General features: G+C 39.9%; 3 protein-coding genes across 3 annotated transcripts; 2 read left to right on the top strand and 1 right to left on the bottom strand.

Annotated features, from left to right (window-relative positions):
- Positions 1-1,348, bottom strand: LOC147322009 (cystatin-B-like). Its single transcript, XM_086305146.1, has 3 exons — positions 1,187-1,348; positions 998-1,099; positions 1-325 (listed from the first exon to the last, which is right to left on the bottom strand). Exons 1-3 carry the CDS (start codon positions 1,253-1,255, stop codon positions 197-199), a joined length of 300 nt encoding a protein of 99 aa, XP_086161272.1. The 5' UTR covers positions 1,256-1,348; the 3' UTR covers positions 1-196.
- A 5,402-nt stretch (positions 1,349-6,750) lies between these two features.
- Positions 6,751-12,151, top strand: LOC147322008 (uncharacterized). The gene is made up of 4 exons (XM_086306290.1): positions 6,751-8,084; positions 8,229-8,511; positions 8,639-9,301; positions 9,840-12,151. The coding sequence occupies exons 1-4, from the start codon at positions 7,594-7,596 to the stop codon at positions 9,861-9,863; spliced, it is 1,461 nt and encodes a 486-aa protein (XP_086162416.1). The 5' UTR covers positions 6,751-7,593; the 3' UTR covers positions 9,864-12,151.
- A 7,300-nt stretch (positions 12,152-19,451) lies between these two features.
- On the top strand, positions 19,452-21,717 carry LOC147322007 (thiosulfate:glutathione sulfurtransferase). Its single transcript, XM_086305145.1, has 4 exons — positions 19,452-19,718; positions 20,196-20,318; positions 20,407-20,569; positions 21,426-21,717. The coding sequence occupies exons 1-4, from the start codon at positions 19,538-19,540 to the stop codon at positions 21,478-21,480; spliced, it is 522 nt and encodes a 173-aa protein (XP_086161271.1). The 5' UTR covers positions 19,452-19,537; the 3' UTR covers positions 21,481-21,717.
- Positions 21,718-24,121: the final 2,404 nt, after the last annotated feature.

Here is a 24,121-nt window from a genome sequence, read left to right as displayed (position 1 = left end):
TAGAAGAAAAATCTGCTTAATTTATTTATGCACCTTGTATAAAAGTGTTCCACTTTACCTTACATCTACCATCTACAGTATATTGTTACATATAAGCAAAGGAAACTGCACATGTTTGTCAAGAGGCAGGTTATTAATGGACTACTACAAGACTACAGCCTGAAGGCACTGATGCTTTGGCTGGTTCGTTCTCCCATTAGAAGTACTCAATACTGTCATCGTGACTCTTGGGGTGTTGCACACTGGACAGCTCGAGCTCTCCTCCATAACACGGGAGTTTCTTGTAAACACGGAGGTGAACGCATTCGTCTCCGCCCACATGGACCTGCAAGGAAGTACAAGAAAAAGTTAGAAGAGATACTTAATGTGCACATAGAAGTACTCGTGATAACATAAGCCACGCTGACCACACAACATGTTAACATGTAGGGAAGGAGGCGTTCATGTCTTCATTACAGAGTGGACTATGGCTCGAGTGATCAAAAACACGGATGAGTCATTTTAGACTAAGAAAATAAAGTAAATCTCTGCTTGTGAGACTTTATTGAAGCCCTGAGGGAGTGTTGTGCAAATGTGTTCCAAGCCATCATACACAAGTACTGGAAGCACTGGAATGGCTTGTTTTGCCCATTAACACCAGGAGTGTGAAGCACACATGTACTTTAATCTTCCTTTGCATATTTTTTCTCAAAATTTAAATACATTTAACCAAAACTTGGCTGGAAACTTAGATTAAAAGCATCAGCCGTGATGAATGACACTTAAGACTAGAAAATCATCAGTTTAAGGTTTGCATGAAATTCTATATATATGACCACATAACTACATAAGCCTAGAGATGGTAAAGAAAGAAAATCACTGATAATCGCGTTAGTTTTCACTTTATGGATCAGATTATCTACAGTTAATACTCTTATTGATGATATTTTATTATATGCAAGACATCGGAGCTTTGCAGTGTTTCCACTGAGCTCACTGCTTGCATTACGAACATTACCTTAATGAAGTAGTTGGTCCCAGCAACGACCTGTGTTTTGTAGTTCTTTGCAGTGAAAACCTCGAAGTTTCTCCCGGTTTTCTGCTCTGCGTGAGGCTTCATCTGAATAACAATGACAGCAACATCAATAAGAAGCACAGGCCCCGTGTGCACAAAATGTTAAGTGTAAAATCTCTCTTTTCTACTCACTGCATCACAGATCGTCTGAACTTCTTCATCGGCCTGCTTCACATCGGTAAGCCCTCCGCACATCGGCATTTTGACAAGTTTTTGGTAGTGAAAAACGACGAAATAGTGAATAAACGCATGTAGAGCCTTTTTTTATAGGTCCTTCGGTGAGTCAGCGAGTCATATGACGCCCATTTTGGACCGTACCATCGGCATAGGGGGAGAAGGGGGTGGTATTTGCAAACGATCGCGTAAAAAACCAAGAAAAAAAGCTCACATAATCAGATATCCTAAGACAAGAAAACAATGAGTAGCTTTTCACATTTTTATACATTGATTTTGTGTTTATAGGATAAATCTTCTAAATGTTTGTACACGTATTTTTAGTCCGTACGCCTTTTACTGCATGTGTCGGTTAGTGCGAGCGTATGACAGTTGACTGGCAAGTCTGCCGGGAAGTGAAAATACAGGGTGTGATCTGTGATGTTTGGAGAGGATTACGCATGAATCACGGCCTAAAAACTGCTTTCAGTTCTTCCTTTCCGGTTATCGTACTTCGGATATCTGAACCTCAGCAAACCACAGTTCCCCAAAGTACTGAGTGGGTACTGCTCTCTGTGGTTCAGAAATTATTATTGCTATTATTTGTTGTTTAAGGCTGAATTAGAATTAGATTTTACCCAGCTCATTGGTTTCTTAACCAGGGGAAATCTAATTATTACTTGTTTAAAGTTAATCTTTAAACCTTGAAATGTTAGATGAAAAAATAAAAACCAAAAAGGAGACTTGAATGACTGCAAACGGCAGCAAAAAAGTAAAACACGCAGATGAAAAACCAGCCACAAAGTGACACAAGCTAAAGAAAAAAAAATAAAACACAGACAGACAGCTGAAAATGACTTGAAAGGCTGCAATAAGGGCACTACATAGACAGACATAATCAAGGAGCGACAAATAACACAGAAAAGCCAAACTAGTGCACACATAGACCAAACAACCAAACATATGACATGTCTGGATTTTTAGTAGTTATGTGTCTCTTATAGTTTGGGTTTCTTGTATGTAGAAAAGACAGGAAGAGCCTGAAAGAACAGGATTACTCGGAAACCTCAAGCTGTGGTGCTAACAGTCCACGCCTCTGCATGTGATGTGGTTACCATGGCCAGCAGGTCAGACAGCATTGCTGAAGAAGCTTTGCCTGGTATTTGAACTGAATGAGTCCAATGAGTAAAAGGGGCAGCAGTGGATTTCTGGAATGGGTGCAACTCAACTCTAGGTCAGGTGACTGTGCAGGCCAGGCCATCTGGCCCACCATCTCATCACTCTCCTTCTTGGTCAAATAGCCCTTACACATCCTGGTTTTGGGGGTCATTGTCCTGCTGAAAAATAAATGATTGCCCAACTAAATACAAACTGGATGGGATGGCATGTTGCTGCAGGATGCTGTAGTAGCCATGCAAAGCACAGATTTCCACTGGTCTAATTTCCTTGTGTTTCTTGGCCCAACCAAATCTCTGCTGCTTATCGTTTTTCCTTAGTAGTGGTTTCCCAGCAGCTATCAGACCATAAAGACCTGATTCGCACCGTCTTCCCTGAACAGTTGATGTCAAGATGTGTCTGCTACAGGAACTTTGTGTGACATTTATCTGAGCTCTGATCTGAGGTGTTGTTAACTTGGGATTTCTGAGGCTAGTGACTCAGATGAATTTATCTTCATTATTTATCAAGCATTTTTTCAGAATTTGTCTTCAGCAGCAGAGGTGGGGCGGTCCTCATGTCAGCCAGTTTTGTTGTAGCGCTTAATGGTTTTTGCAACTGCACTTGGCGACACATGCAAGTTTTTTTTACGTTTTCCAGACTGGCTGACCTGTAGTTCTCAAAATAATAATGGACTGTGGTTTCCTTAGCTGATTAGGTCCTGCCATAATATGAATTCTGACAGCTGTCAGCTGTGTACCAACCTGACTTCTGCACAACACAACTGATGGTTTCAACCCCATTTAGAAGGCAAGAAATTCCACAAATGAAAACCATTTCAGGTGACTAAATCATGAAGCTCTTTGAGAGAAGGGCAAGGGTTTGCAGCGCTGTCAACAAAGCAAAGGGCTGCTACTTTGAGGAAGACATCCTGTTGCCTACATCAGCCGTAAGCTGCTACCAAGGGAGAGCCTCTACGCAACGGTGAAGAAGGAAGCCTTGGCCATTAAATGGCACTTGTCTCATTCAAATATTATTTGCAGGGAAGAGAATTCAACCTTCAAACTGACCAGAAAACCCTGACCCAAAACCCTGCTGTGGCTACAGAGAATGAAGGACAGTGATGAGAGAATCATCAGATGGTATCTTGCTTTGCAGCCATACCAGTTTAAGGTTCATTACATCCCTGGTAGAGACAACGCCCCTGCCGATAACCTCTATTGCTGCCTGAGGAAAGACCAAGAAGTGGGTGTGTGTCTGACTACATCATAAACTTCATTGAGAGAAGGCCAAGGGTTTGCAGTGCAGCAAACAGAGAGTATGAATGTCAGTATGTATCTACAATGTAGAAAGTATTAAAAAAAAAAAAAAACATTGTATGAGAAGGTTTGTCAAACTTTTGACTGATAGTGTATATGTGGACTTTTAATGAGGTAACATTTTTTACTGGTTTGTGGGCTGGTTATTGAGCAACATGAAAGACATATGCATATTTTTGAACCTACATTAACAGCCCATTACAAACCAATGTCTGTAGTAAGTGGTGGTGCAATTACACAAGCTAATGTAACATGGGGATAAAACTGGCTTGTTGAAACATGTCTGCTGCTTCGACATTAAGGAAACTTTTGGATGTTTACTTCTCTGTGGATTTTGTTTTTCTTCTTCTTCTTCTTCCATAAAGTATTTTTTTTATTACCATTAGTGTTGCTGCTCTGTTGGAAGTATATGTTTTCTCTGGAAGCTGTGTCAGCATTAACATTACCAGCATGTGACCTCAGATAATACAAAGTTTAGGATAGTAATGACCTGACCATCCTTTCATTTTGTGAGACAAACTGCATGCAAAGCTTCGGTTTATGGATACGCGTTTTGGAAACTACTGAACTTCTCTTCGGTAGATGGAGTCCTGGGGGTGTGTCACTCCTACAATACTGACTTCCCTAGACTCTGAGACATGCAGCTCATCCAGCTAAAGGACCTTTTAGCCCAGATTCTTACATGTTCCCCAACTTTGCGTTAAAGCAGAGCAGAAACTTGTGTAGCAGGTTTCAGTGGACTCATCTCACATCTGAGGATCCACTGAAAAGACCACAGTGAGATTGTTGAACACTCCAAACACAGATGCCCATGACAGATATATAGTGCCAGTGGTTGACCAGTAATAATGTTTTAACTAGGGATGTTAACGTTAACGCGGATGAATTTGTCATCACGATTAACGCGATTAACATTTTTAACGCAATTAACCAATCTGGAACGTAGAATGACTCAAAATCATGTCTCAACACCGTTTGTCCAAAGTTTGTTTATTCTGTGCTCCAGATGGGTTAAATGCAATAAAAATGTTAATCGCGTTAATCGTGATGACGGATTAATCCACGTTAATGTTGACAGCCCTAGTTTCAAAGCAAAAATGAGTTAATGACAATAAGAGTCCTGCTAGTGACAGCTTAGAGTCAGTTTATATTTGTGTATTTTTTGACTTGGTTTCTCTAATGTTTCTAATGCAAAGAACATTGCATTTTGTTGCTATATCGATATTGTAGTTGGTCCTAACATGAGAAGTTCCGAGTGGGTTTTGCTCTGATTTAGGTGCTGTATTGTGAGTATTACAGTTTTTCTCGATTGCTTAAACACTATAACCAGGCTTTTAAACTAAAATTTCAAAACCGTAACGCTATTTTTCAAAAAGCTCACCCATTTCCCTGAACTATAAACACTATTCCCTGCTTTGACACATGAGTCAAATTTGGTGAACTGTTACTGCAAAACTCTACACACAAATCCCTACATTTTTCAGTGCTTACACCATGTAGTCATTTAGAAAGCACTAGCATTCAATAATGTTAACTTACAGTTTTTTCTGAATGCTTAAACCCTAACTGTGATTCCTGTAGCACAATCTCTAAAACTATTCAGACTTATAGCAAAACCACTCACTGAGTTTGCAAAACTAAAAGCACAAAAACTGCTTTGCACTCAGTTTGCAATTTTGTAACACACACTTTGCAAACCTGTAGGCACAATTCACTGCACAACACTCAATTACCAAATTTCCAACACACTCCTAGCAAAAGTATACACATGTATGGCTATCATTAACACTAATTTGCCAACTGTCTGGCACACTTTCACATGTGAAAACTTCTTTAGATAATTAGTTCACTTTGCAATCAGCCTAAGCACTATAATACAGGTAAGCTGTGTGTGCGGAGTACAATGGAGGGAGCAGGAAGAGTGAGAAGTAGAGGAGGCCGAGGAAGAGGACGTGGAGGTGAAGAAGTAGGATGAAGAGGACGACAAGGACAAGGAGGAGCAAGAGGAAGACGAGGAGGGGGGAGAGGAAGACGAGGAGGGGGGAGAGGAAGGGTAGGAAGAGTAAGAAATAGAATTGCTGATGACATCAGAGCTACAATAGTGGACCATGTAATCAACCGTGGAATGACCCTGAGGGTAGCTGGCCAACAGGTCCAGCCTAACTCGAGCCGCTACACTGTAGCAAGTACCATAAGGACATCTTGAAATGAGAATCGGTTAGTACAGTCACTTCGCACAAAGATTTGTAGCACTGCCATATGCCAATGAGAAACACACCAATACCAGTGATGTAAAAATACGGAAATTGTTACTTTACAGAATTGCTAGATGACCAGATGCTGGGGCAGAGGAAGCATGTTCACTGCAGACCAAGTAACCCATATAGTCATTATGGCGATTGCAAATAATCCTATACTTGGAAATAAACACTTGTGTTTGTTTTGATGTGTTTGAATAAACACCAGTACTTGAAGTTTGGATCCCTCTATGCTTATGGATCTATGACAGAAGTATGAGCTCAAACTGACATAGCCTACCTTGTGCACAGAGAAAGCAAAAGCCAGATGTGTTTTGTATTCATACCATCAGTGTGCAGTTGGCGCATTGTGTGCTAAGTAGATGATGGCTTGTGTGTACTGTTTGATACGGAAACACCATTTTTACGATGGTGTGAAGAGTTACAGTTTTTACCGAATGCCTAAACACTAACTGTGATTCCTGTAGCACAATTTCTAAAACTAGTCAGACGTATAGCAAAACCACTCACTGAGTGTGCAAAACTAAAAGCACAAAAACTGCTTTGCACTCAGTTTGCAATTTTGTAACACACACTTTGCAAGACTGTAGGCACAATTCACTGCACAACACTCAATTTCCAAATTTCCAACACACTCCTAGCAAAAGTATACACATGTATGGCTATCATTAACACTAATTTGCCAACTGTCTGGCACACTTTCACATGTGAAAACTTTCTTAGATAATTCGTTCACTTTGCAATCAGCCTAAGCACTATAATACAGGTAAGCTGTGTGCGGAGTACAATGGTGGGAGCAGAAAGAGTGAGAAGTAGAGGAGGCCGAGGAAGAGGACGTGGAGGTGAAGAAGTAGGATGAAGAGGACGACAAGGACAAGGAGGAGCAAGAGGAAGACGAGGAGGGGGCAGAGGAAGCATGTTCACTGCAGACCACGTAACCCATATAGTCATTATGGCGATTGCAAATAATCCTATACTTGGAAATAAACACTTGTGTTTGTTTTGATGTGTTTGACTAAACACCAGTACTTGAAGTTTGGATCCCTCCATGCTTATGGATCTATGACAGAAGTATGAGCTCAAACTGACATAGCCTACCTTGTGCACAGGGAAGGCAAACGCCAGATGTGTTTTGTATTCATACCATCGGTGTGCAGTTGGCGCATTGTGTGCTTAGTAGATGATGGCTTGTGTGTACTGTTTGATACGGAAACACCATTTTTACAAAGGTGTGAAGAGTTAATCTAGCTGTGTTTGCTTTTGCAAGAGAACTAAAATGTTTGGATAATTGGGTGACAGGTTGTTTTATTTGTGTGTAGAGTTTTGCTAAATTAGCCAATAGTTACATAACATGTGCTTAAGCAATCAGAAAAAACTGTAATCTAGCTGTGTTTGCTTTTGCAAGAGAACTACAATGTTTTGATTATTGGGTGACAGGTTTTCTTATTTGTGTGAAGAGGTTTGCAAAATTAGCCAATAGTTACAAAAAATGTGCTTAAGCAATCAGAAAAAACTGTAAGTCAGCATAGCTTGAGCTCAATTAGCACACAATTAACCAGGTGGAAACACTAGGAGTCAAAATTTATCACACACCAATCAGAACCTTCGATGGATAGATAAAAGGGCCAAAGTCAGCTCATTCAGGTTTGAAACAATGGATCCAAAGAGATGCAAAGGAAGAGGACGTGGTGGAGAAAGAGGACGTGTTGAAGGAGGTGGACGTGGTGGAGGAAGAGGACATGGTGAAAGAGGAGGACATGGTGAAAGAGGAGGACGTGGTGAAAGAGGAGGACGTGGTGAAAGAGGAGGACATGGTGAAAGAGGAGGACGTGGTGGAGGAAGAGGACGTGGTGAAAGAGGAGGAGGAGGAGGTGGTCTAGGACAACAGGAAGGTAGTGGAGGAGGAGGGAGAGGTGGAGGAGGAGGAGGACGTGGTGAAGGAGGTGGAGGTGGAGAACGACGGCGACAAGGAAGGGGAAGAGCAAGGGCAAGAAGACAGTCAGTCTCGGATGAAATTCGAGCCACTTTAGTTGACCATGTCCTTGTCCATGGGATGACTATGAGGGAGGCTGGGCAACGAGTACAACCAAATTTGAGTCGCTTCACTGTTGCCTCCATCATCAGAACCTTCAGGGAGGAAAACAGGTAGGTGTACTTGCAGTAAGACTGCTTTGTACAGTAACTTTTAAGTTACTGAACTTATGTTTCTTGAGTTTCAGTATGTTTCCATTATTTTCCTGTAAAAAGAATGTGTGACAGTTACAGTAATGAGTGCTTCTATTTTTGTAGGACACAGAGACGACCACCTGGTGGAGGCAGGTTAAGGCTTTTGTCGGAGGGGCAAGAGAGGGAACTTGTAAATATGGTAATTGCAAATAATGTAATCCGCCTGCAAGAGATTCAAAGGAGAGTGATTGAGGATGATCATCTTTTTCGAGGCATAAATGCCATCAGCCTCTCCACAATTGACCGCATCCTCCGAAAGAATCAATTCCGGATGAAACAGGCATACCGAGTCCCTTTCGAACGAAACTCTGACAGAGTGAAAAACCAACGTGTGGAATATGTTCAGGTATGAGTTTGGATATTGTATAAAGTATTGTGTACCATCACAGCATGGCAGTTTATGCTGCCATTTCAGCACTCTTGAACTGTGGTTCAGGGTACCGATTGACTCTACTGTGTTATGTGTTTTGCAGAGAATCTTTGAGATTGAAGGACGGCCTGTTCCCCATGAAATAATCTTTGTGGATGAGGCAGGTTTTAACCTGACCAAAAGAAGGAAAAGGGGGAGGAACATAATTGGCCATCGGGCTATTGTAAATGTCCCTGGTCAGCGTGGAGGGAATGTCACTATGTGCGCAGCCATCAGCCAACGAGGGGTACTCCACCGCCATGGCGTACTAGGACCCTATAACACTATGCTTCTCCTTGCTTTTCTTGATGGTTTAAGACAACATATGTTCCAGCTGGACTACAGGGAACCAGCACAGCCAGAGCAGCCTCACTACGTTGTTGTGTGGGATAACGTCAGCTTCCATCGCGCTGCTCTGGTTCGTGACTGGTTTACCAATAACCCAAGGTTTTCTAATATCTTTCTGCCTGCATACTCTCCCTTTCTAAACCCGATAGAGGAGTTATTTTCGGCATGGCGGTGGAAAGTGTATGACCGAGAACCTTATGTCCGTGTTCACCTCCTTCAGGCCATGGAAGAAGCCTGCCTAGACATATCAGTAGATGCATGCCAGGGGTGGATCAGGCATGCAAGAGGATTTTACCCCCGCTGCCTGGCTGGGGCCAATATAGCCTGTGATGTGGATGAGATTCTCTGGCCTGACCCAGACCAAAGACAAGATGCTGAGGTGGGATAATGTTTCTGGTGTGTGTTGTACTGTATAGTACATGAATAAAAATGTGCCACTGTACATACATTGGTTGCGTCTTTTGTGTTTATCATGTGAAAAGGTTTTTGAAGGGGAGAACCATAAGCAACCTAATTGTTTTGGAACTATTGTTTTGAATTAATTGTACCAGTGTGCAAAACTCTGTTGTAGTGTGTGTGTTTTTGAGGGCTTGTGTTTGATGTCTGAGGGCAAAGTTTGGTTTTTCAGCAAGAGTGAATAGTTTTGAGTGTAGAGTTTCATTTTGACCTGAAAATAGGATATTTGGGAAATTGAGTGAGATGTTATGGATTTGTGTTTACTGTTGTGAGAATATGAGGCATAGTTTCAAGAAATGTGTTTTAGCAATCGAGAAAAACTGTAATTAATTTATGTATTTCATTGACACTGACAGTTAAAGAACATTTTAAGAAAAATCTTTAATTATAAATGATGCCATATGGACAAAACATAATTAACATCTTGCAATGATGTGTATGTCTGTGGATGTTTCTCGAAGCTTTTGAAGACTGGTTTGCTTTGACTGATCTACAAAGGATTTCAGTATTTGGTGAGTTTAATTCAGAATCCTTCATTTTCATTGATCTCCCTTTCATTTATTTGTTGACATTTTGATGCGCTGCCTTGAATATTACTGGTATATGATATGAAGTTTTACTAATTAAAAAAAAATTAATTCATACTTACCCGTAATTTCTGTGTCTGAAGAGACATGTATATTAGTTGTGTCACACAAACATGTATAGAATCACTTTATTTCTTTCATGCTTCATCATTAGGTTGGATGTCTGTTTATATTCAGAGATAAGAAAGAAATGTGCTGACTGTTTTCCCTTTCTTGAGTGAAAATGCAATGGCTTTAAGACTAATGCATAATTTTGATATTTTACAGATCTAATATTTCCCCAGTGAAAAGCAATTATCGGTCTTCATTTCACTCTGAGTGTCACTGTATCCAAACTGCATTTACTGTAGCTGCCACATTATCTGTGTGTCTGACAGAGATGGACAAAAACGGAAAATTTCAAAAGCACCAAATAAAATTCAAAACGGCTTTATTGAAAGCTCTAACTAAAATACAAAGATAAGCAGGTCCAGAAGAGAGAAGCAAATGTTGGGATTTATTTTTAAGAAAATAAAGGCTAATATCTTATAATTAGCATCACATATTTCTGTTTTATACTTTATTGCACGCCCTTCTCTAAGGAATTTGAGGGGAAGGGTCTGTCTCACTGGTGAAGGCATCACTAGTCGGAAATTTCTGGGGTTTGGGGAGCTCTGTTTCTGCTTATCTCTTTATACAGGTCTGGTGATGGGTGAAGTGGCGTCTCTAAATAAGGAGATGTCCAGAAAGTTGCAGAAAAAGACACGTGAGCCGACATCAGACCTAAGGCCTAAACTATCACACATATTAAAAAGTGTTTCCTGCCTGGGCGCGGGAGCCTTTTGCCTCTGAGCCAGAGAGAGGAAGCCCATGGCACCACGGAAAACAAATTTGAAATTCTAACCGTTTTGATAATCAATTGTGAAAACTTATAATTGGAGCACATTTGTCTTCTCGCTCATAAAAAAAAAAAACCTACACAAACTAAAAACACACATGAAACGAGGTACGAGGGCCAGCGGGTGTGTCACTCCTACCATACCGCCCTAGACTCTGAGACATGCAGCTCATCCAGCCAAAAGACCTTTTGGTCCAGATTCTTACATGTTCCTCAGCTTTGCTTTAATGCAGAGCAGAAATGTGTGAAGCAAGTACTTTTCTATGAGACATTTTAGTAATTTTAATATCATAAATTCACTGTTGCACCTTATCTTGCTTGAGTTCGAGCAATGTGTTTTCCTGTGCTGTTATGTTACAGTAAAAACACGTGTGTTACATGCTTACTGTGTTAAATGTAAGTTCAGTTTTGTAACTGTGCAATCCTGAGAAAATGCAGATATTGGTCAAAGAAGTATCTTTTTGTTTATTGCCTTAATGTTTTTAAAGTGTTTAGAAGAAAAAAAAGATATGGGTTTTTTTTAGATATGTTTAGTTAAACGATAAGAATGTGGAAAATCCATTTATCATTGGCAGATGTCAGCCTGCAGACCAACAAAAATTTCTAAGTGTAATTTGAGATTACCAAGACACATACATATCTTGCAAACATGTTAAAAAGCAGTTTAACAGACTTCCCAGGTTTATCTTGTATACAGTAGGCTACAATCACATTGGACTCAGTGGTGTGTCCATAGGGGGCATGGTGTGCCCCCGCACCCAATACACACGCACACACACGCACACACACACACACACACACACACACACACACACACCAAGTACCTTTAGATGATCGCATGAATAGGACCAGAAAGAGTGTAACTTGATACACCCTTACTTTAACATACATACTTTAACGTACATGTACATAATATAAATATTTGTATGCTTTGCGACTTTCTGCTTCTATACTGCTATATTTTTGAATGCAAATATCATATTTTTTTTACTCCATAATATTGATTTTACAGAATAATTATTTTGCACTTAAATTGCATTATTATAGATCATGCAACCGATCAGTATAAAAATAATTAAAATCAGCAGCAGCTGCAATGAAAACATGAATACGTTTTTTATTATTTTGAAACGGTCAGCTCTATATAGATACTTTGAATATACTTGTGCATCATTAAGCTACACTGGAATACAATTTGTGCTTGACTAAAAAGTTTTTTGGGTTTTTTTTAAATATGTTTTCCACTTTGCAAAATAGTTGTTTCATGTTTAAAGGCTTGTGCACTCCCACCTTTTCTGTAATAAATCTGTAAAACACAGGGCAGAAGATGAGCAGATTTTCTGCGGGCCCTCTTGTTCTTGTCCTCCTCTGGTACCCTCTTTTTAAAAAAAACGTGGAAACCCTCCTTCTCAGACTATCCCACATGCAGCAGCAAGAAAATCTTTCCCTGGTGTGGCGATAAACACAAACTCAGCAGTTACAGATTGTTTAAAAGTAATTAAACTAACAGTATTTAAGTTGTTGGAACTAAACAGGATCTCTAGGTCAGGGCTTTGTAGGTGTTTGCTGGAGTAATTGGAGGATGGAGATGTTGAGAGAAAGTGATATTGTGACGAGCAGTGAGGATAAACAGATAAACAAACCCTGTCATATTAATTTTCCTACAGTCACAGGAATTGTGTAATATTATAACATTCCGCCACCTGGGGGCGCTGTGTGATCATTTGAAAAACTCAGCCTACATTTAGTGTATTATTCACATCATTTATTACATCCGCTGAACAGTATCCGTATTTGTCACATATTGTGACAATTTTAAAAAGTAATGTTGCCAATTGTCTCCCCTTCATCTTTGGGATGCATTTTTCATTTCTCCTGACTATTTGTGATGATTTAGACCCACTGAAGTACTAGCATGAAGTATGAAAACTACATCTTTGTACAGGAAGTCATTACTTTGTTACACAGCTGTTGCTTGCATTTTGTTTTTGTTTTTGTTTTTTTAAAAAGTATGTCCTCATGTGGAGGCAATAGGTTTATTTCCCAGCATAGATCAATAAAGTCAACAATGTTTAACAAAATATACAAATTTTGCCATTCACAGTGAAGCATAAAGTTTTTAAAAAGTCCAAATCTACACGAGCATAGAACTTACAGAAATAAAGAATAAACCATACACGGCAAGAATATTCTTTTGAGTTATTGTTTATTTATTGAACAGGATAAAATTATTAAGTTAAAAACTAATATAAGATCAATTCAGTTCAATTCAATTCAACTAAAGAAAATCCATAAAATTCAATTCAATATAAATAGTGCCAATTGATAAAAACAGCTGTCTTATGTTGTCAGGTAAAGACCAAACACCGTACAATATAAGAGAGAAACCCCCAACAATCAACTGATCCTTGAGCAAGGGCAACAACGGGAAGGAAAAAGTCCCTTTTAGCAATAAGAAGCCTCCGGCAGACACATGGTGATTGGTTGGGGGTGAAGGGAAAGAGAAAATAATGTGGCACAGTAATGGTACATGATCACATTGGGAATTACACCAATGACAAGCCAATACAAGGGAAATATGATTGCTGTTAGTGCTGCACATACTCTTGCACAAACTTGTAAATACCAACTAAATTCTCTAATATTTAATACTTTTTTCCTCTCCTTTTTATTGTTGTTATTAATATTATTATTACTTTATTACTACCACTGCTATTTTCTGTTATTTTCTTCTCAATATAACTGCACAATCTCTATATGCTCATGTAAAGCTGAGGAGCACAAGCCAAAGAATTTCATTATGGATAAATGTGGCTACACTGTTTATCTGTACATGACAATAAAACTTGAAATTTGAAACTTGCTGTCCCTGTGACATTTTAAAACACTGGGATGCTTTTCAAGAAGCTTTTTTAAAACAGCTTTAGTGACATTACTCTGACATCACAACACAGTAGTGATTGTTACTAAAATGGGCTTCTGTATGCCAGTGCAGTTATTTGAGTTATTTCCTTAAAAAATAAGTTAAATGACTGTATTTCCTTATGCGCTGACTGTTACTGTGTAGCTGTGCAGTTATGTTGACATCCCCTAGAACTGAAACACACAAAAAACTGTTTTATTCTGAATAAATATGTGTAATGACCCTCACTCCTCTGTATTCCAGGTTTTGATGGTTACTGGTATTAGAGTAAAATTATTTAGAGTAGTGTTTGCAACTTTTCTGTGTTTCCCTTTCAGGTAATTTGAGTTTATTTGAACTTTGTTTGCTTTATATTCTGATTTATCTACAGCACAGGAACACACATCCACACACTACATACATTACTGATTAACTGATCGCATTATTAACTTTAGGGTTGTTTTTTTTAACAATTTTTACTTTTCATACAAATCATGTGTGGTCTCCATATTTTGTCCTTCCCTTTGAGCCAGAGCCATCACATATGGATGGTGGATGATACAACTAATGACACTTGCACATAATAAAGGGAAAAGGTTCTCCATGCACAGACCAATGAATTATGCCGTGCCAAAAATACACGTTCAAACCCTTCATGTCCCAGGAGTCACACGTCTATCCTCTTAAGCCCTGCAGTGAAGTGAGTGTGGCTACATACATCAGACCATCTGCAAATTGTCAGCTCTTGTCCTGCTGTCAGGTTTTCCGAGCCTGATTTAACAACTGACTTGTTTTCATGCTTTTTCCATCAGGATTTCAACCACAGCACTGACATCGTGTTATCCCAAACAAACATTGACCGAGTTCTCTGAACAGTTAAAAATAGTCTTAAATCAAAAGTAAGTGGAAAGCTTTGTAATGTTAAAAAAAATCACAAATTAACCAATAAAATAATTTTGCAAATCACAAAAATTCTTTTTTTTCCAAGAGTTTACTGTGTTGGTGTGTTGTTACTGAGCGGGAGAGTGGGACCACCAGGAATCACTGACAAAGTAAGGGAGGAGGCAAAAATCAGAGGGTGGGTGTGCTTTACATGTAAGTGTAACAAATCAACAGAAGAGAAGCATCAGAAAGATAACAGCGGGCTCACAAGTTGAAAGACTAAGGTGTAAGGAAGTAAAACAAAGCTGTCATAGACCAACCGTTAAGCACACTGGGGGGTAATTGTTCTCAGGCTTACTTGATTTGCAAGATAAACAACAACAGGATGTGCAGGTGTTCTTTCAGTAGCAAGGTCATGTGAATGAAACAGCATCATATGTGAGAGCTGTTTCTTCAACCCCCATTGCAGTGTCTCTGCAGGAAAGTGTAACTTTCTTACAAAGCACTGAATTCTTGAGGCTCACATTCCTGATGAACTCTCACTGCTGGTGTTATTACAGATGAACTTATTATAAACTGATGGTGAGTAACTGTCATCATGGCTACAAAGAAACACTACTGCTCAGTTTTTCACATCTATTTTTGTCCCTTTGAGAGCCACGTAGCAGCTGTCATTTATTTCCATTACCCTGAAAAGAAGGCAGACATTTCTAAGCAGATGTGTTAAATAAAGACATGATCAGAATACTTTACATATACTATACATAATACTATACAGCCATACTCCTGTGCGCTGTGTACATCCCTCCCTCCTCCAATGTCAACAACAGGAATGAGGCACTGAATGAACTGTACCAGCACATCAGTGAGCAGCAGACAGCCCATCCTGATGCTTTTCTCATCCTGGCTGGGGATTTCAATCATGCAGACTTAAAGTGCGTGTTTCCAAAAATACAACAACACATAGACTTTCCAACAAGGGGAAATAACACACTGGACTTTGTTTACACCACCCAGAGAGGAGCTTACAAAGCTTTTCCCCTCCCCTACCTCGGCGCCTCAGACCATATCACTGTCATGCTAATGCCTGCTTACAGACCGCTCGTTAAAGTGACCAAACCGGTTCGTAAGCGGATACAAGTGTGGCCAGAGGGGTCTTCAGAGGCTCTACAGGACTGCTTTAATACTACAGACTGGAACATGTTTAAGCAGGCTGCCACCTATAACAACACCACTGACCTCCAGGAGTACGCAGAGACTGTTACTGCCTACATCAACAAGTGTATTGAGGATGTAACAGTCACGAAAACCATAACTGTCCGGGCCAATCAAAAGCCATGGATGACAGGAGAGGTCTACAGGCTGCTGAAAGCTCGGAATGTTGCCTTCAGAGTTGGAGACGAGGCAAGCCTGAGGACAGCTAGGGCCAACCTTTCCCGTGGCATCAGAGAGGCTAAGAGACAGTACTCCAGGAAAATATCTCATCACTTCAAAGACAGCAGAGACTCACGGAGCCTGTGGCGGGGCATTCAGACCATCACAGATTACAAGCCCCCACCACAGACCTGTGATAGCACTATCCCCCTGCTGAACGAGCTGAACACTTTCTTTGCTCGCTTTGAAGTCCAAAACAGCACCACTGCACAGAAGACCCCACCCCCTCCTGGTGACCAGGTGATGACTCTGTCACCGGACAGCGTGAGGAGATCCCTCAGCAGGATCAATGCACGTAAAGCTCCGGGTCCTGACAACATTCCTGGTCGTGTACTGAGAGACTGTGCAGTGGAACTCACTGATGTCTTCACAGACATCTTCAACATATCACTCATCCAGGCTGTCGTCCCCACATGTTTTAAAGCCACCACAATCATTCCGGTTCCAAAAAAGTCATCTCCCTCCTGCTTTAATGACTACCGTCCTGTTGCACTTACTCCCATCCTGATGAAGTGCTTCGAACGACTAGTCATGCAACACATCAAGACTGTCCTGCCCCCCTCCCTGGATCCCTTCCAGTTTGCGTATCGGCCCAACCGCTCAACCGATGATGCCATCTCCACTGCACTCCACTCGGCACTCACACACCTGGACAAAAAAGACTCATATGTTCGAATGCTGTTCATAGACTTCAGTTCAGCATTCAACACTATAATCCCCCAACAGCTCATTCAAAAACTGGTCCAGCTGGGGCTCAACACCTCACTGTGCAACTGGCTGTTGGATTTCCTCACCGGAAGACCTCAAGCAGTACGGGTCGGCAGTAATACATCCAGCACCATCATTTTAAACACGGGGGCCCCGCAGGGATGTGTGCTGAGCCCCCTCCTCTTCACTCTGCTGACCCATGACTGCACTCCATCATACAGCTCCAACCTCTTCATCAAGTTTGCGGACGACACAACGGTGGTGGGTCTCATTAGCAACAGGGATGAGACAGACTACAGAAGTGAGGTGAGACGCCTGGCCACGTGGTGTGCTGACAACAATCTCTCTCTGAATGTGGAGAAGACGAAGGAGATTGTTGTGGACTTCAGGAGAATGCACACCCAACATGCTCCTCTGACCATTGACGGAGCGTCTGTGGAGAGAGTGAGCAGCACCAAGTTCTTGGGTGTGCACATCACAGAGGATCTCTCCTGGACGTACAACACCACAGCACTGGCCAAGAAATCACAGCAGCGTCTCTTCTTTCTCCGCAAACTAAGAAGAGCAGGAGCACCAGCCCCCATCATGTACACTTTCTACAGAGGCACCATCGAGAGCATCCTGTCGAGCTGCATCACTGTGTGGTTTGGAGCCTGCAATGCGTCCTGTCATAGAACCCTCCAACGCATAGTGAGAGCTGCAGAGAGGATCATTGGTGTCTCTCTCCCCTCCCTCCAGGACATTTACAGCACCCGTCTCACTAAAAAAGCCCTTTGCATAGCGGCTGATCCCACGCACCCAATGCAAAGCTTCTTCAAGCTGCTGCCGTCGGGGAGGAGACTGCGGAGTCTCCAGGCCAGGACCAGCAGGCTGAAGGACAGCTTCATCCATCAGGCTGTCAGGAAGCTTAACTCCCTCCCGATTCTGCCCCCTCTCCCCTCTCTCCTCCACGGTCTCACTGAACTCTGTCACACACACACAAACACACACACTCTCTGACTCACTCACTGGCCTGCACCAGTTACCAGTCACTTTGTGGAGCATTGGACTGCCATTACCTCATAAGACTTTGTTGTTACACTTTCTCTTACTGTACATTACTAAATCTCCATTTGCACTATTTGCCTATTTGCACTACTCTGCCTGGTTTACACTCAATGTCACTTACCCATTATATTGTATATTGTATAGCTTTTTTGTTATATGTAAAATTGTATTTATTAAAATTTTTACTTTTTAATTATTTTACTTGCATTTTTAATCACTTTTATATTTAAATATATTTAAATGTTCATTTGCTATTTATCTAGGGATTGAGAGTAACGCAATTTCTATTCTCTGTATGTCCTGTACATGTGGCAGAATCGACAAATAAAGTTGACTTTGACTTTGACTTTGACTTGACTTATTAGTTCCATTCTAAACTGTTATTGTTAGTTTTTTTAACAGACACTCATATAAAATATAATCATGAAAGTTACTAAATGTAAAGTTTCTGCATAAAAAAAATAAGTCAGACTAAGACTCTCAAAGTGTGACGTTGAATTAAAATTAAGTATTGCAAACTCACCCTCCCTATCCAACGCCAACTCCAACGCTTACCTCCCCCATGATGTGGACATCGGGTCAGCTGGAGGCGCAGCCGAAGATTGCAGCGGTCCCAGATCAGATGTCCACACTGGAACACTTTCCCATGTTGCTTGTCTGTGTTTATTGTGTTATGGTGTGTTGATACTTGTGCATTCCTGTATTATCCTTTTGTGTTGCACATTTCGATGTTTTTTTTCCTCGCTACCTGGCCTGACCTGTCTCCCCAATGTGATGTTTGTATTGTATGTACGGTCGGCAACGTCTGTCATCTCGGTTGTGGGCAAAAGACCTGCAACTGACAAATAAAGGCTATCTCAACTCTCATCATCATCACTTAAAAAAATAATGTGCACTATAGATAAGATATTACAGGTGAATACAGTCCAGGCATCATGAAGAAGAGTAATGAAGTTTGACGGCCACGGGTAGGAATGCTTTACTGTAGCCTTCAGTGATGCATCGTGGCTTAATGAGTCTTTTGCTGAACATGCTCCTGCATCCTGTGTGAAGGATTTCTCTAGTATTGACTGTAACCTGGACAGCATCCTCCTTTCTGAAACATCCGTCAGAAAGTCAAGCTCCACATCAACGACGTTGCTGGCCACATGAATCGGATTATTGAGCAGTGCTGTTATGCACTACCCTCAGTCTGCTGCTGCAGCACACCAATAACATAGAGGATTCGACTGGACACCACAGACTCATAAAACATCCTGAGCACCGTCCAGCAGATGTTTTAACTATTCCTTTGAAAAGATAGAAAAGTCACTCTATAAGAGACGTGGTGCTATAATAATAAAAAAAATCTTTTTATTCAGGGTAGAATATCACCTGAAAACATTTTTTTAACCCTTTCTTAGCTGTTGTCCAAATCTTACGCATTTCTTTCCTTTACCAGAGGACAGGCATCAATGTTTTTAACTAAGTTTAACTGTTTGTAAAGTTGTATGGAGCTAGTTAGCAAAAAGAAAATGGCAACAAACCTGCTTGATTTCACTGCCCTCTATCGGCAGAGAATGAAAGCCCTTTTACCAGCGGTTGGTGCTATAACTGCTACATCCTGAGATCGGCGCCAAACGCACCATTATTTAAGGAGCACCCCCTCCCAAAAAGAAGGAGAAGAAGCATTAAACAGGCTGAGTGAATGTAGTCATTTGGTGATAACAATAAAGTAGCAGTATGTATTTAGGTCGTGTCAGTTCGTGCGGTCCAGTAGTGTGCATAATGCTGTCCTTCGTGCTGTCCCGGAGTTTTTGCCAAGGTGTTACGGAGGCGCACCGGAGGTGTTACTCGACCTTTGGGTCGATATGTCGGACTTTTTCAACATCGAGTCCGAAATGCGAAGAAGCATCAGACAACGGTAAAACCGTCGTTGTGTCCTGTCGAAATCCTCTTACAGGAATAAAATAATAATCTTATAATACTAGTCCAGCATGTCACTTTGAGTCTACAGATATATTTCTTAGTAACTAATATTAATAGTTTGATCTCATAGTATTTTGTGTTAAACTGCTGGAATGCTGTTTTAAATCGTCAATTGCCCTGACTGTGTGTGTCACAGTCTGTGTTTATGGCTACCTATACTCAGCATTTTCACAGCTGAATGGACTGCAGGTGTACACAAGCAGTTTCTCTCAATATTTCAAAGAGAGGATAATACTGTAGCTTAGCTGTGGCACTTTGATTTCACCCCCACAGTGTTTACCATCAGCAGGGGTTCAGATAACACGTACTCTAATTAAATCAGGAAATGGTAGTTTCACATAATTTTCAACGAATATAAGCAACAATAAATTAAAACTCTTTCTTCCTGTTTCCTTTCTTTGTTGCTTTTCAGGTTCAGTGGTGACCTACTCAGAGCTGAAGACCATGCTGGCAAGCCATAACATTCAGCTCTTTGATGTGAGAAATCCTGATGAGTACCAGGCTGGACAAATTCCCCAGGCCATCAACGTCCCACGTAAGCAGGGTTCTGAAACTTGTAGGGACTTGTCTGTTTTCCTGCATTTGTAGTTAACATGTGTGTTCTTTGTTGGTATGCATGTCAGTGGACAACCTGGAGGAGTCTCTGCAACTGTCCCCTGAGCTCTTTGAGCAAAGGTTTGAAGTGAAGGCTCCCACGAAAGCTGACGACAACATTGTGTTTCACTGCAGAAGTGGCATCAGGAGCACCAGAGCACTGAGCATCGCTCATCAGCTGGGATTTAGCAAGTAAGTAGTAATACATGTGCTTGTTTCTATGCAAAACAAACCTAGAGATTAAGCACACTACTAGTGGAAATTGACTGTGGGAATGCGATGTGCGTGTTTCCAGGGTAAATTTATGGAGAGGTGATGTCTAATACTGTATGGCGTCACTGAGAGATTTACAAAGTCTGAAAACATTGGGGCATTGCCAAAAACCTGTGTTGCTAGCTCTGTAGATTATGCTGTGGAGTGTTTTCTCTTTCTCCAGAACCAGTTCTAAGGGTATAGGCTAATGGTACAGAGCGATGGTGGAGAAATGTGGCCATTTACAAGTTAAGTTGGCAAATTGGACAGGGATCAGCAACAAAATGGGCAGTTAGGTCACAGACGAGCGTCCTGCAGATCAGGTTATGCCGAGTGAAGATCAGATACACTGTGAGGAGATTAGACTGGATGGCAGGTTTTATACTGCATGCAGTCTCACTGGCTCTGATAGACGGGTTGAAAGAAAATTATTTACTTAGTTTTGTGAATGTGCGATTTCCATACAGATATTTTTCTACTGACAAATCTACATGAAGTCTCATTTGGCCTATAAGGAAAAAAATGTATGTGCATATAAAAACAAAAACTCAGACATTAATCATCAATCAATTGAGATAATTAGTTATTTTTACAGCACTTCTGCTACATTTAGATGTCTCCCAAGAAGTCAATCCATGAGATATAAATAGTGCATTCCTGCTGCAGCTGGAGAAGTGTCCTCAGGTGATACTTTGACTTGCTGAACTGTGGGCGACCTTTGAATATAAAGCAAACAACAGTGTTAAGAGATTAAGCTCCTCTATCTGTGCTTTTGTTTTTGTTTTTCCCCCCTCAGGGCGAGACATTTTAAAGGAGGCTACTCAGAGTGGGTCGAGCGAGAAGGAAAGTGAATCGGGTGAAATCTGCACTGAAGTTCTTCAAAGTACTGTTCCTTTTATTCAATGCACTGTGACTGGGATATATTTCTTATTTTGTTCAAGAGTACTGTCAAAAGAAGTTTTTAACAGTTTTGCTGTAACTTTACTAAAAATATTACAAGTGCCCTTTTTATCCTGCTTCAAGATATGACATGAATTGGCAGCTGATGAATGTGAAGGTTCTTTAAATAAAAGCTATAAAACATTAAACATTGTGTTAAAATCTTTTTTTTTCCTTTGTCATTATAAATATCTAATTAGTATAGAAAAAACAACCCACCTGTCCATTTTATATTCAAGTTTTTGGTTGTTTTGTTTTTCTTTTTTCTTTTTACCACGTTGATGTTTCCATGAAAACACTGAAAAAAAGGACAGCACAGAAGTAAAAATACAGGAGACAAGTTCATTAAAATGTTCATTTAAATAAGTGGTGAGAAAAATTTACTTCCATTGGCCCAAATGAGCATGTGGCTGTTTCGCCCGCACTTTGAGCTTATAATAATGGATTGCATTTATATAGCGCTTTTCTAGGCCACCAAAGCACTTTACAATTCCACTATTATTATTATTATTATTATAGGTTTTTTGTTGTTGTCAGCAGCAGCTGAAGACTACACTGGGTGTCACTCCTCTGAGCTAAGGACATTTGCGTAATAAAACATTGAGAAAACATTTCTTGGTCTGATTAACCCTTATTTCCTGTTGCAACATTTGGTAGAGTTGGTGTAATGAGATCCCTTCCCAGACGCCTTAACCCCCACGCATATCCTGGGCCATTTGACCTCAGTAAATGACATGAAGGGTGGGGCTAGGTTTCACAATCAATCAATACAACAAGGGAAAACAAATAAAATAAAGCTCTTTAGAATACCTAATAAATAAGCAATCCATAGGCTTTTATTATTATGTTTTACGTAATTATTCAACTGTGTCTATTTCCATTTAACATGTCTCCTAATATGTTCTCCTGAGTTTCATTTTTTTTTGTCCTTTTGCAGTGTGAACATACCCGCACATGCACTGAATTATTTCAATTTGGAATAACAGCAGTTCAGCCTGAATGCCAGCAGATAGCAGCAAAATGCCAGCCAACTCTAAGTGCTTATTTCCATTTAATCTCCAACACTGTTCTTTTTATTATTGTACCATGCCCTATAAGGACTGACCTTCACAGTGGTATTAGTCTGCGCTGATATTACATATATATATATATATATATATATATATTATGGAATGCCCTTTAGGAAAATATTATATATATATTCCAACCAAAGTCTGAATATATAGAATGATCTTTTGAATATATAGAATGAAACTTGAATATATAGAATGAAACTTGAATATATAGAATGATCTTTTGAAAATATAGAATGAAGCTTGAATATATAGAATGAAGCTTGAATATATAGAATGAAACTTGAATATATAGAATGAAGCTTGAATATATAGAATGAAACTTGAATATATAGAATGAAGCTTGAATATATAGAATGAAACTTGAATATATAGAATGAAGCTTGAATATATAGAATGAAGCTTGAATATATAGAATGAAACTTGAATATATAGAATGAAACTTGAATATATAGAATGAAACTTGAATATATAGAATGAAACTTGAATATATAGAATGATCTCTTGAATATATAGAATGAAACTTGAATATATAGAATGAAACTTGAATATATAGAATGATCTTTTGAATATATAGAATGAAACTTGAATATATAGAATGAAACTTGAATACATAGAATGATCTTTTGAATATATAGAATGAAACTTGAATATATAGAATGATCTTTTGAATATATAGAATGAAACTTGAATATATAGAATGATCTTTTGAATATATAGAATGAAACTTGAATATATAGAATGATCTTTTGAATATATAGAATGAAACTTGAATATATAGAATGCCCTTTTTATCCTGCTTCAAGATATGACATGAATTGGCAGCTGATGAATGTGAAGGTTCTTTAAATAAAAGCTATAAAACATTAAACATTGTGTTAAAATCTTTTTTTTTCCTTTGTCATTATAAATATCTAATTAGTATAGAAAAAACAACCCACCTGTCCATTTTATATTCAAGTTTTTGGTTGTTTTGTTTTTCTTTTTTCTTTTTACCACGTTGATGTTTCCATGAAAACACTGAAAAAAAGGACAGCACAGAAGTAAAAATACAGGAGACAAGCTCATTAAAATGTTCATTTAAATAAGTGGTGAGAAAAATTTACTTCCATTGGCCCAAATGAGCATGTGGCTGTTTCGCCCGCACTTTGAGCTTATAATAATGGATTGCATTTATATAGCGCTTTTCTAGGCCACCAAAGCACTTTACAATTCCACTATTATTATTATTATTATTATTATTATAGGTTTTTTGTTGTTGTCAGCAGCAGCTGAAGACTACACTGGGTGTCACTCCTCTGAGCTAAGGACATTTGCGTAATAAAACATTGAGAAAACATTTCTTGGTCTGATTAACCCTTATTTCCTGTTGCAACATTTGGTAGAGTTGGTGTAATGAGATCCCTTCCCAGACGCCTTAACCCCCACGCATATCCTGGGCCATTTGACCTCAGTAAATGACATGAAGGGTGGGGCTAGG

The sequence above is a fragment of the Aulonocara sp. 'chitande type north' Nkhata Bay genome, linkage group LG9 (genome assembly GCF_057382095.1).
Source record: "Aulonocara sp. 'chitande type north' Nkhata Bay isolate Kocher_YH1m ecotype deep benthic linkage group LG9, A_spYH_male_GT1.1, whole genome shotgun sequence".
In the NCBI taxonomy this organism is placed as follows: Eukaryota; Metazoa; Chordata; class Actinopteri; order Cichliformes; family Cichlidae; genus Aulonocara; species Aulonocara sp. 'chitande type north' Nkhata Bay.
The sequence above is the reverse complement of the archived record's forward strand: the minus strand, read 5'-3'. Positions and strand labels throughout refer to the sequence as shown.